Source organism: Fukomys damarensis, unplaced genomic scaffold (genome assembly GCF_012274545.1).
Source record: "Fukomys damarensis isolate Sample0158 unplaced genomic scaffold, DMR_v1.0_HiC HiC_scaffold_14, whole genome shotgun sequence".
Lineage (NCBI taxonomy): Eukaryota > Metazoa > Chordata > Mammalia > Rodentia > Bathyergidae > Fukomys > Fukomys damarensis.
In genome coordinates this window covers 35,532,888-35,548,417 of record NW_022900926.1, presented here as the reverse complement: position 1 = coordinate 35,548,417, position 15,530 = coordinate 35,532,888, and the positions used below count along the sequence as shown (strand labels likewise).

Genomic DNA, 15,530 nt, shown 5'->3' with positions numbered 1-15,530 from the left:
TCGTTTCCAAACTTATATGAATGATTCAGCCAACTTCATTAAGACTTTAAAGCTAGGACTCCTCAAGTAAATCAAAGTAAAAAATAAGAGCTGGTAGGAAAATTGCTAGCTTTAGAATATATTTGAGGAAAAGGAAAATTTATAGTGATTAAAGCTATAACTGTTCCACATTTCTCATTTTTCTACCAAACTGTTCAAAATAAGTCATTTAAATTATTTACTTGTCAAATCTAAACTGGTGGTTATATTTAGTAATTTTAGCCAGTGAAAATACAGGATGCCCAGTCAAATTTTAGTTTTATATGCCAAATACTTTTTAAAATATGAGTGTGTCCCATGCAGTGTTGGGAAAATGTATAGTATTTGGGACATATTTTACTAAAAGAATATCTTTATCTGAAATTCAGCTTTACGTGTTGTTTATTTTATTGACAACTCAACTGTATTGAAAACATAAGTCCAAAGAATAAAGTATATTTTTTCTCCTAAGAAAATTTGAGGGTCATCAAGAACTCTTCCTCTTAGAAATAAAGTGATTTGTGGAAAATGTTATGTAAACCACAAAAGATTATTATAAATGTAAGTAAAAATACATGAAAAATCTTTAAAATAAGAACTAGAAAACAAAGTCAATTCTGTATCCCTTAGCTTTCTTCAAAGTGAAGGTAAAGCATTTTTGTACATTGTTGAAGATGTGTAAGAAAAAGACACCACAAACTAAAGCAAATAATAAATATAACCCCTAAATTAAGGTTATAAACTAACCAAATTAATGCTGAGTTATATTAGGTATTTATTGGTAAGTAGTTCAAAAGGAAGTTATGCCTTTAGAGGTAATATTAGAAAATACATGGAATATTTTTCTCATATCCCTTCTAGATCAGCACTGTATTAGGAAAATAAGTTAAGCTGCATATTTAATTTTAGATTTTCTAATGGCCATATAAAATACTAAAAAATAAGTGAAATTAATTTTAATAATATGCTGTTGTTTTGGCATATAATCCTTATTTTTAAATTAGTTCTATTTTACATTTAAGGGTTTTGTTCTGTTGTCTTAAAGTCTTCAAATCTGGCATGTGCTCCACTCTCATAGCATACCACAACTGTCCCCCATGGTTTGGACAAGGCGCATTTCCAGTGCTCTGCAGCCACATGTGACTAGTAGTGGCCATGTGGGACAGCACAGCTCCAGTTGCATGTGCCATCTACTTGCTCTCATGTTTGTTGATAGAACAGTTATTGAGTATGAAAGGAGACATAGATCCAGATACCCATGACGCCAGTTGGTTATTAATCTGTATGTCAGATACGTGTTCGCAAATTCACATTTAGTTAGATCATGAATTTTTAGTTAATGGCATTTACCCACTTGGAATGTGTAATATTGATATCTTGTCACAGACTCATAAGTACCGTGCTTGATTTTCTAACCCTATCAATGACCCAGCATATAATTTTAGTTTAATGTGTGTTTAACATATTTTTGAATGTCTATTTAGTGTCAGAGTTGGAATAAGCATATTTACTCTGTGAATTAAAATATTTGAGTGATTTATTAAACTTCGGTATTTTAGGTACTATATTGAGGCTGAAAGGTGCAATCTTGAGAATGGCATTCCTGGATACGACAGGCTGCTTAATGCCACCTGCTTATGAACCCTGGAAAGAACACAATGTTCCTGAAGAAAAAGATGAAAAGGAAAAATTAAAAAAAAGGCGGCCTGTCTCAGTGTCCCCCTCCTCTTCTCAGGAAATTAGTGAAAACCAGTATGCAGTGATATGTTCTGAAAAGCAAGCAAAAGTAATCTCACTGCCAACCCAGAACTGTGCTTATAAACAAAACATTACAGAGACCTCATTCGTGCTTCGTGGAGATATTGTAGCATTGAGTAACAGTATCTGCCTTGCCTGTTTCTGTGCCAATGGCCATATTATGACTTTCAGGTAAGAATGAGTTTTTTGTTTTGTTTTGTTTTATTTTAACACAGACATGGCCTTTCCTATCTCAGATCATACTACAGAATTATGTTCGGTTTGAAAAAAATCCTTTTTTGTTTGTAGTATTACATACTCAAAATTTATTTTTATTCAGTTAGTGAACAAGTATATGAGAAATGTAAATAATTTTTTATCCCCCACTCAGATGTATAAACTAAATCATAAGATTTCCAAAGTCTTTTGCCATTTTAACTTCTGTAATATTCTGTTCAATACTAAAACCTACCATGCTTTTGTTAACAAGTTTTAATTTTTTTCTCAAGCTTGCCAAGCTTAAGGCCTCTGTTGGATGTATATTACTTGCCCCTCACCAATATGCGGATAGCCAGAACGTTCTGCTTCACCAACAATGGACAAGCATTATATCTTGTTTCACCTACAGAAATCCAGAGACTTACATATAGTCAAGAGACCTGTGAAAATCTTCAGGTAAATAACTAAGCTATTGCTATAATATCTTTATAGGTAAAGAATTCTCTAAAGTACGTTATATTGTCTGTCCCTTTCTCACTGAAGTATGTGAATGAGCTTATTTAGGAAATGAGCTTATTTATTAGACACTTTGAGAGTCCTGTGATAAAATTGCCTTCGTTCTAGTTTTATTACATGGAGGAATTCATCTTATTGAGTCATACTTGTCTTTCCAGGAGTAGAAAAAGAAATATGAAATGTCACATGCATTTTAAACTCCTCCACATAGAATTAAATACCTATTATAGATAAACATACAGGTCATTTTAAAGAAATGTATCAGGGTGAAAATAATTGTACCTATTTCTGGGCAAATTGTGTGAGCCTGTTGTACATAACTTTGTATTCACAAAGATATTTAAACATGCTTGTAAATATAATATTTATGCATATTCATACATAAGTTTTCTCTAATTTGTTTTATTTTTTTGTTTGTTTGTTTTTTGGTACCAGGGATCGAACTCAGGACCTTGTGCCTGCAAGGCAGGCATGGTGCCATTGAGCTAAATCCCCAACCCTCTAATTTTGTTTTTGAGAGACAATGAACACATGCATTAACATGTTCTTGTTTTGAGCCACCAGTAGCATATGAATAACAGTCCCATCGAGTGGTTTGTACCACTGCTGGAACAAACGGATCTGATGACTTTTATCAGTCTTTTCACTAGCAAAATTAATGAAAAGCCACCCAGTTGGACAGTTATGCATGTACCAGTGGTGGTTCAAACCACCTGGCAACGAGACATATAAACTATGACCCTGTCATGAACATGTTAAATAAAGGACTATGTCTTCTTTAGTGTTTGAGTGTCCTATGTGCTTACATGTAATGACAGTGATCAGTGTGACTGTACTTTCTAAAGTAAAGATGTTCTTGAAATACTGATTGACAGTCAGGTAAAACTTTAAAGGGACTGTATAGTAAAGTTTTTGCAGTTTATTAGTCTTCCTTGGTAAATCGGAGTTTACTACTTATTTATAAAACACAAACTTTAAAGTCAAGAAGATTTAAGTCAAGTTCATCTTTGTATACTATGCAACTATATGATTTTAAACAAGTTACATGCTGTCTCTGAGCCTCACCTTACTTAAAATTAGAAGAAAAGTAAGTACATATCTCAGACAGTATGGTATGGACTATAGAAGGTGATAGATATAGTTTTGCCAACTATGCCTATTATAAAAGTGCTTCATAAATATCATATGTTATTGTTGGTACTTCAGTATGCTTTGCTAAAATGGAAATTTAGTCCTGAAGGCTGTAAACCTTGAGAGTAAAGCAAAATTAAATATGACATTTTAGATGTAAGTTCTCATTTATTTTTGAGTGAATGTGGTTTTTTAGAGTTTGATAGTTTCTGACATAACATTTTGCTTTTTATCTAGAAGATAAATCTCAAAATTTTCCTGTTAGTGTTTCTTTTGCTAGTAAAATCTATTTTTTAAGAAATAGCATGGACAATTGACATATTCTTAATTCACTTCTATCTAAAATTTATATTCTTGGGGTCAGGGATTTAGCTCAGTGGTTCTGCCCCCTGCCTCACAAGCTCAAAGACCCAGGTTTGCTCCTTGTGTACCAAAATAAATAAATAAATAAATAAATAAATAAATAAATAAATGAATGAATGAATGAATGAATGAATAAAATAAAAATAAATAAATAAATAAATAAATAAATGAATGAATGAATGAATGAATGAATAAAATTTCTATTCTTAAACTATACAAGATTCTAAATTTTGTCACTTTACTGAGATCAGTTTATTCTATCCTTTGATCATAGCTATTCTTTAGTGAAAGTCGATAGCAGCTGTAGTAAATTTTACTTATGTTTTATTGTGAAGCTGTTTTTTTAGATGTAAACTATTTCAGTAACTCTAGTATATGCCTTCATGAATCAAAAATAAATGAAAAATGAATACTCAAGTTTATGATTGAATATTTGGGGACAATATTAGCATTTTGCTTACCTCCATATTTTCAGTATGTAGAAAAAATTGCCTTGGTAAAAATCTGTCAAATGAAGATTCCTATGAACTTTGCAAATACTATTTCATGGTTTCTTGAATGTCCTTTTACATTTTGCATTCATTTAACTTTAGCCAAAAACGTAAAAAGGTGCTTACAGACAATGAATTTTCTAGCCAAGTTGAAATCAGAGGGAACAGATTAGCCTTTCTTCCTGAAACAACCTAAGAAAGACAAGCAAAATACAACAAAACTCAAAAAATTATAGTGTTCCAAGATCCTGGACATCAGGCAAAGAAGAGCAGTCCCTAGAGAGAGGAAACAAACAAGGTGTCCCAGCTATAATGGGACTGACTTGTGAGGACATGGTACACAGAGAAGATACTGAGGCAAAATCTGGCAGAACTAAGAGTCTGAAAACACCAAGTAAGTTAAAAAGGAAAGCTACAAAGAGAGAGAACCTTGGAAATCTGTAGGGCATCCCCTAACAGTGTTCAGTGGTATGCTGCTTGGCATGAGGATGTGACTAAACCCTGTCCAGAGAAAGAACCACCTGAAAGAAATAACCATGCTTAGGACCTGGGCCAGAAACAGTGCCTATTTCAACAGCTAGATTAGAAAAACTTGCAGTTTTGGGGTATTTTAGTTTCCTGGGGCTTTGGTAATTAATCATCACAAATTTGGTGGGGGGAACAGAATTTACTTGCTCATACTTCTAGAAAAGCAATTTTATTAAGCCAGAGGAAAGCTCTTAGGGCCTTATTACCTCCAGAAGCTCAAGAAAAATCTGTCCCTGATAGCTTCTGCCATTCCTTGCAGCCAATCTCCAATCTCCAATCTCTCTGCCTCCGTGGCCACATGGCCATGTTGCCACCTTTTTTCTATACATGTCACAGTTTCCTCTGCCTTTCTGTCTTAAAATGGATTTACACCTCATCCAGATAATACAGGATAATTTTCCCAGGACAAGATACCCAATAACATCTGCACAGACCTATTTTCCAGACCAGATAAGATTGGTGGGTTGTAGGGATTAAAAGCTGATATCTGGATGATAGTTTTTCAGCCTCTACTCTAGACCTGCATAACAGATTGCAAAAGTATGACCCAAAATGCCTAAAATGTTTTAGTATACCTTAGTGAAGCTCAAGAAAACTTAGAGGAAATAAGCGATATCCAGCACCCAACAAGTTAAAAGTCATAGGGCCCATCATGCAACCAGGCATGCAAAGATACAGAAAAATAAGATCCATGCTGGATGGAGGATGTTAATGAAGCCAGAATGGACATAAATGTTAGCATTCATGCAGAAGTATATGAAACCAGTATTATTGCTGTATTCCAGATATTCAAGAAGTTAGAGACATGGAAGGTATGAAAGATCAAAGTTAGAATTCTGAAAGTGATACTGAGGATTTAGCTCAGTGGTGTCACCACATGCCTGGCAAGCACAAGGTCCTGAATTTTATCCCCAGTACCAAAAAAAAGAATTCTGAAAGTGAGAAGCTGTAGTACTTGAGGTGAAAAACATACTGAATGACATTAACATCATTTGCAACATTGTAGAAGAAAAGATCAGTGAACTTGAAAATGTGACAATAGGGAAAATTAACTGTGTGTTTAGATATAGGGGCAAATTTATAACACTAAAATTCCTGTATTAGAAAAGGAAGAGATCTCAATGTAGTTACCTCAGTTTCCACTTAAGAAACTGAAAAAAAAAAAGCAAATTAAACTACAGTTAACAAAACAAATAAAGTAAAATCCAAAGGATAATCAGTGAAACAGAAAACACAAAAACAGGAAAACGCTAATGAAACCAAAGGCTGATTCTTTGAGAGAATCAGTATAGTGTAACTGAACTTAAGATAGACTGATTATGAAGAGAAGATACAAATTACCAGTATTAGGAATAAGAGAAGTGGGCCAGGGTGGTACTGCTGCCTGCCTTGCAAGTGCAAGGTCCCAAGTTCAATCCCTGGTACCAAAAAAGGGCGGGGACAGGAATAAGAGAAGTATCATGTTACTAGATATATTCTATAGACATTATAAACAATTTTACATCAGTAAATTTTAAAACAGATAAAATAGACAACTTCCTTTAAAGACACAAAGTATGAAAGCACACCCAAGAAAAGATATATAACCTGTTACATCCTATTTTTATTAAATTGAAATTGAGGTTAGCAACTATGGAACAAAGAAAAGTTCCAGACCTGGTGGATTCTCTTTTGAACTCTATCAACAGTTCAGGAAGAACTAGTACTAGTTCTATACAGCTCTTTTGCAAAAGATTGAAATGAGAGAAATACTACACTATTGATTCTATGAAGCACGCATTAATTAACCGCCAAAACTGAAGAGTCATTATAAGAAAAGGAACCTACATGTAAACCAATATCCCTTATAAAAATAAATGCAAAAATTCTAAGCAAAATTCATTTCAGCAATATAACAAAAGGATAGTATGTAATGGTTCTGTGAGATTTATCCCAGGAAAACAGAATTCACTTAACATTTGAAAACCACTGTAATTCATTGTTTCAATAAATTTTTTTTAAAAAATGAAGAGCAATTGAGAAAATCTATCATCCATTCCTGATTTTTAAAATAGCAAACAAGGACTAGAAGAGATTGTAGAGAACGTATAAGAAAAACTATGCCTGGCATAATACTTAAGGATGAAATACTGAACTTTTTATTTTTAAAGATATAAAAGGATGTTCACTCTCATCACTTAAATTCAGTGTTGTTTTTAAGATTCTAATGAGAACATTTAGAAAAAGAAGGGAGTGAGGGAGGGAGAGAATTACCACTAGAAAGGAAAAAGTTAAAACGCTTTATTTATAGATGGCGTGGTCATCTACATGGGAAATCTGATAAAATCTACTCAAAGAGCTACTAGTTTTGCAAAGATGGAGGATATGGGAGCAATACACAAAAATAATTCCTTATGTGTACAGTAGTAATGAACATTTAGAAGCTGATATTTTAAAAAATAGGATCATTTTCAGTAGCAACAAAAATATTAAATACTTTTGGATAAATCTGACAAAAATGTGAATGATCTCTACACTGAAAAACGACAAAGAATGATTGAAAGAAATACATTAAAACCTAAATAGAAGCCAGGTGTTGTGGCGCATGCCTGTAATCCCAGCACTTGGGAGTCTGAGGCAGGAGGATCGCTGTGAGTTCGAGACCAGCCTGGGCTACATAGTGAGTTTCAGGTCAGTCTCAACTACATAGTAAGACCCTGTCTCAAAAAACAAAAACAAAACAAAACGAAACAAAAAAATGCCAAATAGAGATATATACCTTGTTCATGGATCCAGAAACTCAATACGCTTAAGATACTGATTCTTCCAAAACTATCTATAGGCTTAACACAATCCAATCAGAATCCCAGTAGTGTTTTTTTGTTGTAGTAATTCACAAGTTTATTCTAAAATTCATATGTAAACGCCAGATAATTAAAATAGACAAAAATAACTCTGAAAAACTTGATGAGTTAATACCACCACATTATAAGAATTATAAAGTTAAAGTAATCAAAACAAAATGATGTTGGCATCAAGTTAGAAAATTAGGTCAGTGGATCAGCAATGAAAAAGAGAAACTGCTGTTCCAATAAATGCTTCAGGAGCTACTAAAATCTGAAATAAAAAAAAAACTTGTGTCCATATATAGAAATTTACTCACAGTGGATTTTGGACCTACATGTAAACCCTGAAACTATAAAACTTTCACAAAGAAACATAAAAGAAAATATCATGAACAGTTTTTTTAGCCATGTCAACAAAAATACCATCTTTAAAAGAACAGTTGATAACTTTAACAAAATTTAAAACTTTTGCTCTTCAAAAGACAAGAAATTAAAAATGATAGGCCACAGACTAGACTAAAATATTGGCAAAGTACATATGTAGAATAATCCTGAATCTTGAATATATAAGAGACTCAAAGGGAGGGCAAAGGAAGATGATGGGGGAGTGAGAGTGATAAAGCGTGTTATATGCATGTTTAAAAACCAGAACTGAACCTGTTCATCTCTGTAACCAATTTTAAAAAAAAGAAGAGATGGGGGCCACACAAAAGAGACTCCTAAAACCCAGCAGATGGAAGACAACCAAAACTATGAGCAAAATATTCTTAAGGATTACTTCACTTTGAAAAGATGCTCAGCATCATTCATCATTAGAGATGTAAATTAAAACTCTAGTGAAATATCATTAAGCCCCTATTTGAATGGTTAAAATTAAAGAGTACCATGACTAGTTTTGAGTAAGGTTGTAAAAGATAACAGGACTCTCATGCAATGTTAATGGAAATATAAAGGAGTACAACGAAAACAGCACTTTCTTTAAAAGTTAAACATTTGTGAATGAAAGATCCAGCCATTCTACTTATAGTTGTTTTGTATTTTTTTTCTTAAAGCAAAAGGAAATTTATATTTATATTGTTTTTGTTTTTCTCGTTGTTGTTGTAATAGCCAAAACCTTCAAACCATCCAAATGCCCTGGACAGTTGAATTGATACAAATTATAATATATTCGTACAAGAGCATATGACTCAGCAATAGAAATGAATAAACTGCAGATACAATCAGCACATTGTTGAGTCACAGAATAACTGTGCTAAGTAAAAGAAGCAATCTTATGAAGGGTATATATTACATAATTCCTTTTATATAAAGCTCAAGAAAGTGCAAATTAATCTAATGAGGAAAGCAGACAAGCAGTTATTTGAGGGTGGGGAAGAGTATCGATAAAAGGTTTTACAAAGGGACACAAGAAAACTTGAGAATGATAAATGTTTACAATCTAGATTATGGTGAAGATTTCATGGGTTTATACAAATGGCAACTTACCAAATTATATACTTTAAATATGTACAGTTTTGCTATTTCAGTTATACTTGAAAAAAGCTGCTCAAAAAATTAATGGGCTTAAGAATTTTTATGATTAAGAGGCAGTCAAAAGTACATATTTATATATTTAAATGTTTAAATTCTGTTATATAGTAATATTTGGACTATACTGTAAAGAGCAAACATAAAAAACCTATTTTTTAAATCAATTTGATTCATTTGTAAGCTTTAAAGCTTACCACAATCATATAAATGGAACATACCATTTAACTCATTTTAAACAATTAGGTTAATAACTTTGCTGAGCACAAGATTATAATTTATTAAAAAACCCAAATACTTACTGTAAAAATAATTGATAAATTAGTAACTTTTCTTAAACATATATATTCATTCAGTATGAAATTTACTGCTATACTTATCTTGCAGATATTTATTTTTCCAGACTCAATTCTCATTCAAAATAATTAGAATCAGTGTTATTTTATGTACTATAAAAAGTTTACAATGATAACCAAAACTCATATATTGGCACATTCATTAAATTGGTCCTACAGTTTATTGCCTAAGCTGGTTAGCTTACATAAAAGACAAATGAGATGCAAGGATCTAAAATAAGGCAAGCATACTTTACTCTGTATTCATATTTTAGATGAGATAGTCACAGCTGAACAGGGTTGGTGTCATCCTAGTCCTGTGATACTGAGGCAAGAAAAGATTATAAGTTTGATTGCACCGTAGGCAGTTTAGCAGTTTAACAAGTCCTTGTCTCAGAATAAAATAAAACAGGATGTAGCTCAGTACAAAGGCTCTGGGTTTAATCCACAGAAAATCCACGAGAAAAAGAAAAAGAAAAAGGTCGCAGGTACTGTTTCATAAATATAATTTGTTATGCATATAGGAAGATACAAATCTACTTTCATCAACATTTACTAATTAATGTTATAATAAATTTAAGTATAGCAGAAATTTTTATTTAAATACATATGAAAGGACTGGGGATTTAGCTCAGTGGTGCTGCTGCCTGCCTCACAAGTGCAAGATCCCGAGTTCGATCCCTGATACAAAATAAATAAAAATAAATACACGTGAAAACTACTTAAAGGTATTATTTAATATTTTCCCCAGATGTTAAGATGTTATGAGATGTTTCAGAAACATCTAATATTTACTTTTGAACTGCCTTTAAAAATGTCTGTTTATAAGGTGTTAATCTGTTGTCTAATGACCTGCATATTTTCTGACTTCACTAAGAAATCCTTTCTATATGAAAAATATTTCTCTGTTTTTATGTTTATATCATTGGTGTCTACTTTGGGCACTTATATACTTATTATTGTTAATCTTACTAATGTTCCAAAGAAACCACTTTTTAAAGTTGAAGAAAACATTTCTCTTGAGAGACTCATGTGTAAGATTCCTCTGCTAGTAAAAGACACAGGTGAGAATATAACCCAGACCTATATACTTCCAGAATTTGTTCTTTCTGTTATGTCAGATATTCCTCATAGATATGATTGATTTTTTAAAAATTCTTACTTTATGTGCATAAAACCATAAGCTCATTAAACACCAGTACAAACTGCAATTTTAAAATGAGGTAAAGTTTAAAAGCAAATCTTTATCCTATCACCATTTATATTTACATCATGTTTGATTTAGCACAAATAGTATCTTGCTATTATTGTTGTATCAATTTAATAGATACACTTTAAGTTGGGATCTTTGAAATACAATTTCAAAAAGTTGGAAATATGCCTAAAATTATCCTTAACATAGGGTGTACTATAAATTTCAGTATAATAATAGATTCAATATATTGTATGATAAGTTTTAACCAGTTTTATATATTTGTTGAATTCCTGAAGGTTTTATTCCAGGTTTACTCTATTTTAAAGAAATAAAGAGGGAAGAAAATAAAAATCTGAGGATTTCAATCTATTTCAGTATTGTAAATGAAATTCTATGTCATGTAATGTTAATTATTGTCTCCTGTTACAGTCTGGCTGGAAAGATATTAATATGGATATATTTAAAAGTAAAACCTTGGGCTGAGGGTTTAACTCAGTGGTGCTGCACCTGCCTCACAAGTGCACAGTCCTGAGTTCAATCCCCAGTACCATAAAAACAAACAAACAAAAAGTAAAACCTTTGTACATCCTTTATTAATTTTCTTAGCTTAACCCTGAAGAAGAAACATGAAAAGTACCTATTTTCACTCCAACTGTAATACAAAAGTACAGAAGAACTCCTACCTACCTAGAGCTGATAGTGTACTAGGCCTTTATATAGTGACTACTTCTACTTATATAGTAACTACTTTTATACCTTCCTGAAGCTGCTTTGTAAATAATGTTGCTACTGTTCTTGTAGAATATGTCTTCCTTCTTTGTATATTATTGATAAAAATCAGTAACATATCAGCAATCAATCTTCTTTTCAGACTTGGTTTTACTATTTCTGTCTTCTGAAGAATGTTGACAGTAATTTCAGGAAAATCTTAACAGAGTAAAGCAAACCCTTCCATCTTCCTAGTAGATTTCTGAAATTTCAGGTATAATTCTTTCCCTAGCATATGTTCATGCAAAAAAGAAAATTGCTGTGACTGCATCACTAATTTTCTGACTCAGGTAGGGATTATAATTCTAAACTTTATTATTACTAGTATTACACAGGACTTCTTGACCTGCTAGTAGAAAATTTTCTTCTTTCTAAGACCTAGTTATTAATCTAATTATCAATTCTTTCTGAGTTATATGAAAAAGTTATATTGAGGATTAAAAATCTTACAGCCTAAGCAGATATATTAATTTTACCTGAAATGGAAAGGAAATATAATCTAGTGAAAATAGGTATACTCTTTAATTGTCAGTACTACCAAATCTGATCATTTGAAATGTGCTCATTAATTGTGAATCTCAACAGTTAATTGTCTAGATTATATTAGAGTTTACAACAATGGTTTTGTTAATCAATTTAGTCTCCCTGAAGCTTTAACAATGAAACTTTGTTTTTATTTGAAAGGAAATGTTGGGTGAACTCTTCACTCCTGTAGAAACACCTGAAGCACCAAACAGGGGATTCTTTAAAGGCTTATTTGGAGGTGGTGCACAATCTCTTGATAGAGAAGAGCTATGTAAGTTGATTTATTTGTTTGTCTTTAAGATAAAAACATTCAAGCCATATAAATTTTTATATGTATAAATTATGTTCACTTTTTCTCTTGGTCTCAATAATTAATATACCCACATTTTAACAAAATACGTAGAAATATTTTGTCATTCTCTCCCAAATCAGGAAAATATTTCTTCAGGGGACTAAAATCAGAATGCTTTAGAAGCAGAAAAGAAATATTCACAACTTTCAATGAACAATTCAGAAAGTATTTTTATTTACATTAAATGTCTTCATTATTTTATTCCTATGATTGTCTTTCACTGATGAGTATGTTAAATCAGATTTCCATGTCTGTGAGAAAAAAACCTAAGAAAATAAACTTAGAAGAAGGATTTATTTTGGCTCAAAGATTCAGAGGTTTCAGTCCATGGTTGAGTTAATTTTGTTGTTTTTGGGCATGTTGGAAGGCAGAACATTAGGATGGCCCATATGGCATATGGGATAGATGGTATATGGTAGAGCAAATTTACTTACCTAATGGTAAGAAGAAATTAGAGGAAATGAATGAAAAACCATGGTCTTAGTATCCTTTCCAAGGGCAAGCCCTAAGTGACGCATCCTCCCTACATTAGGCCCCAATTCCTGATGGATCCTACACCACTCTCATTTGAGAAACCAAATCTTCAACACATGAGCCCTTAAGATCCATGCCATTATATTCCTTCCCTGGCCCTCAAAGGCTCATGTACATCTTGTAGTACAGGGAATATTTGCATAAAATTTACCAGTTGAGCATCTCTAATTAAAAATATCTGTAATCTGGAATATTTCAAAGTCTGAAATTTTTTGAGTGTCATGTTAGCACTGAAAAAGTTTTGGATTTTGGAGTTTTAGATTTGAGTTTATCAATTCATTTATGTTCAAGAACGTAAGTATTATGCCTGGACATTTTATCAGATAACTGAAGATAATAAAAATAAGTAAAGTAAATTAAAAAAAAACTAAAATGGATTTCTTTGACTGAAAATTTGAAAAAAAAATTGTTAAAAATTCTTTAGATGAGCCAGGGATTTAGCCCAGTGGTGCTGCCACCTGCCTTGCAATCAAGTCCTGAGTTCTATCCCCGGTACCAAAAAAAAAAAACTAGATGGATGTTAAATACAAAGTAAGAGAGAATTATATAACTTAATTAATAGAAATCTTCCAAAGTATAGCAAAGAAAAAAAAAGAGTAAAATTCAGGGCTGTGGATTTAGTTCCATAGTTCTGCCACCTGCCTCACAAGTACAGGGACCTGAGTTCTATCCCTGGTACCAAAAAATTTTTTTAAAAAATTCAGAAGACAGGATTTAAAAATAGAAATTGCTCTGAAAATATATAACATGTTTAAACCTTGAGTGGAATAAGAGTATGAAGAAGAATCAATATACAGTATAAAGACATATGCCTGAAATGTTTTTAAAATAAATGATTATGTACAAATTCAAGAAACCTATTAAGTTTCAAAGATATGTTTAAACTTCTCAGGTAGATGTATCTTATGAAAATACACACTACAGACAGTCTTTAAAGTGGCTAGAGAAAAATGACAGAATGCCTTTTAAAAAGCTACAGACTGAGCAGGATGTAATGACACAATGCCTGTAATCCCAGCACTTGGGAAGCTGAGGCAGGAAGACTGCCATGAGTTCAAGGCCAGCCTGGACTACATAGTGAGATCAAGCCCAGTTTGAGTGACATAGCAAGACCCTGTCTCAATAAATAAATAAATAAAACTATAGACCAATAACTGACTTCTCAATATACGATAGGATGATCTATATACTGGCTGTAATTAATGGAAGGTATTTTCATTTCATATAAAATTATAGATTAAGATACTTTCAGGCAAATGAACAAATAAATAAGCATTGCTACCACACTAAAGGGAGTTCTAAAGAGTATACTTCAGATAGAAAGAATGTAATCCTCTGTGGAATGTCAGAGAGGTAGAAAACAATGATTTTGAAAGAAAGTAATAGATATATTCATAAGTACTTCTTACTGTGTCTTCAAAGGGGAAAGTGAGCAAGCTAGCTCTCTGACTCTTGTAGCGGCACTATTCCCATTCAGGAGGGCTAAGTACCTCTCACATGTCCCACCTCCAACATCACATTGGGAATTTGATTTCAATATATCAACTTTATATAACAGAAGCAAGAAATTGATTTTTAAGCAGAAAAAGTAAAACTAATAAACCTCTGGTGAAACCAAGCAAGAACAAAGGAAGGCAGAAATGAAAAAAAAAAGGTATCACTGTTAACCATTTTAAAAAATAATTTCACAGTAAAATTTTTGAAAATTTTGCTGAAATAAATCACCATATAACAATGTACAAAAACAGTAATAAAAATCTAAATAGCACTATAACTATGTAGTATTGAAACTGTTATTTCATACTTTTCTACAAGTAAACTCCTGCCACAAAATGGGCTTCACTAGTAAGTTCTACCAGATATTTAGAGAAAAAAAATTATTGTACTTCTATATAAAACTCTAACAAAACAGAAAAAGAAAATACTTATTTTGTGAGGTTATTATAACTTTAACACTAAAGCCAAACTAGTACAAGAAAGGGGGCAAAAAATAAATATTACCCATTAATATAGATACAAAAATTAAACTGTAGTATTAGTATGCCACATCCAACATTTAATAATAAATGCAATATGCCAACCTCATACTTGGTTTGTACCAAGAATTCACAGTTCACTTGCCTTTTTTTTTTTCCAGCTTTAATTGAGTTTATTGGTACATTTTTAGAGATACAGTACAGTTACATTCATTGCTGGGATCTTGTACCTCTACATGACAAGTCTTGATTCTCATTTTTTCCCCTTACCCCTGCCCTCCCTTCATCCCTCCTCCCCTCCCCATCTACAAACACTTTATTTTCATTATCTCACATTTTTTTCTTTTCCCTTATTACCCTTCCCCTACCCATCCCACCTTCCCTACACCTTTAGCTCCTTTCTTCCCATTTCTAAATGTCAGTAATCTTATTAGGATCTTATGTATTATTGCAGATTATTCACACCAGGGAAACTATTCGGTATTTACAC

At 32.2% G+C, this 15,530-nt stretch overlaps 1 protein-coding gene across 4 annotated transcripts in view; it reads left to right on the top strand.

Moving 5' to 3' along the window:
* Stxbp5 (syntaxin binding protein 5) overlaps positions 1 to 15,530 on the top strand; it is a 179,001-nt gene that overhangs the window by 152,175 nt on the left and 11,296 nt on the right. For all 4 annotated transcript variants that reach the window (XM_010639597.3, XM_033763319.1, XM_010639606.3 and 1 more), the window contains 3 exons: positions 1,578 to 1,947; positions 2,265 to 2,430; positions 12,338 to 12,449. In XM_010639597.3, the coding sequence (XP_010637899.1) occupies positions 1,578 to 1,947; positions 2,265 to 2,430; positions 12,338 to 12,449 (648 nt within the window). The remainder of the gene's footprint in view (positions 1 to 1,577; positions 1,948 to 2,264; positions 2,431 to 12,337; positions 12,450 to 15,530) is intronic.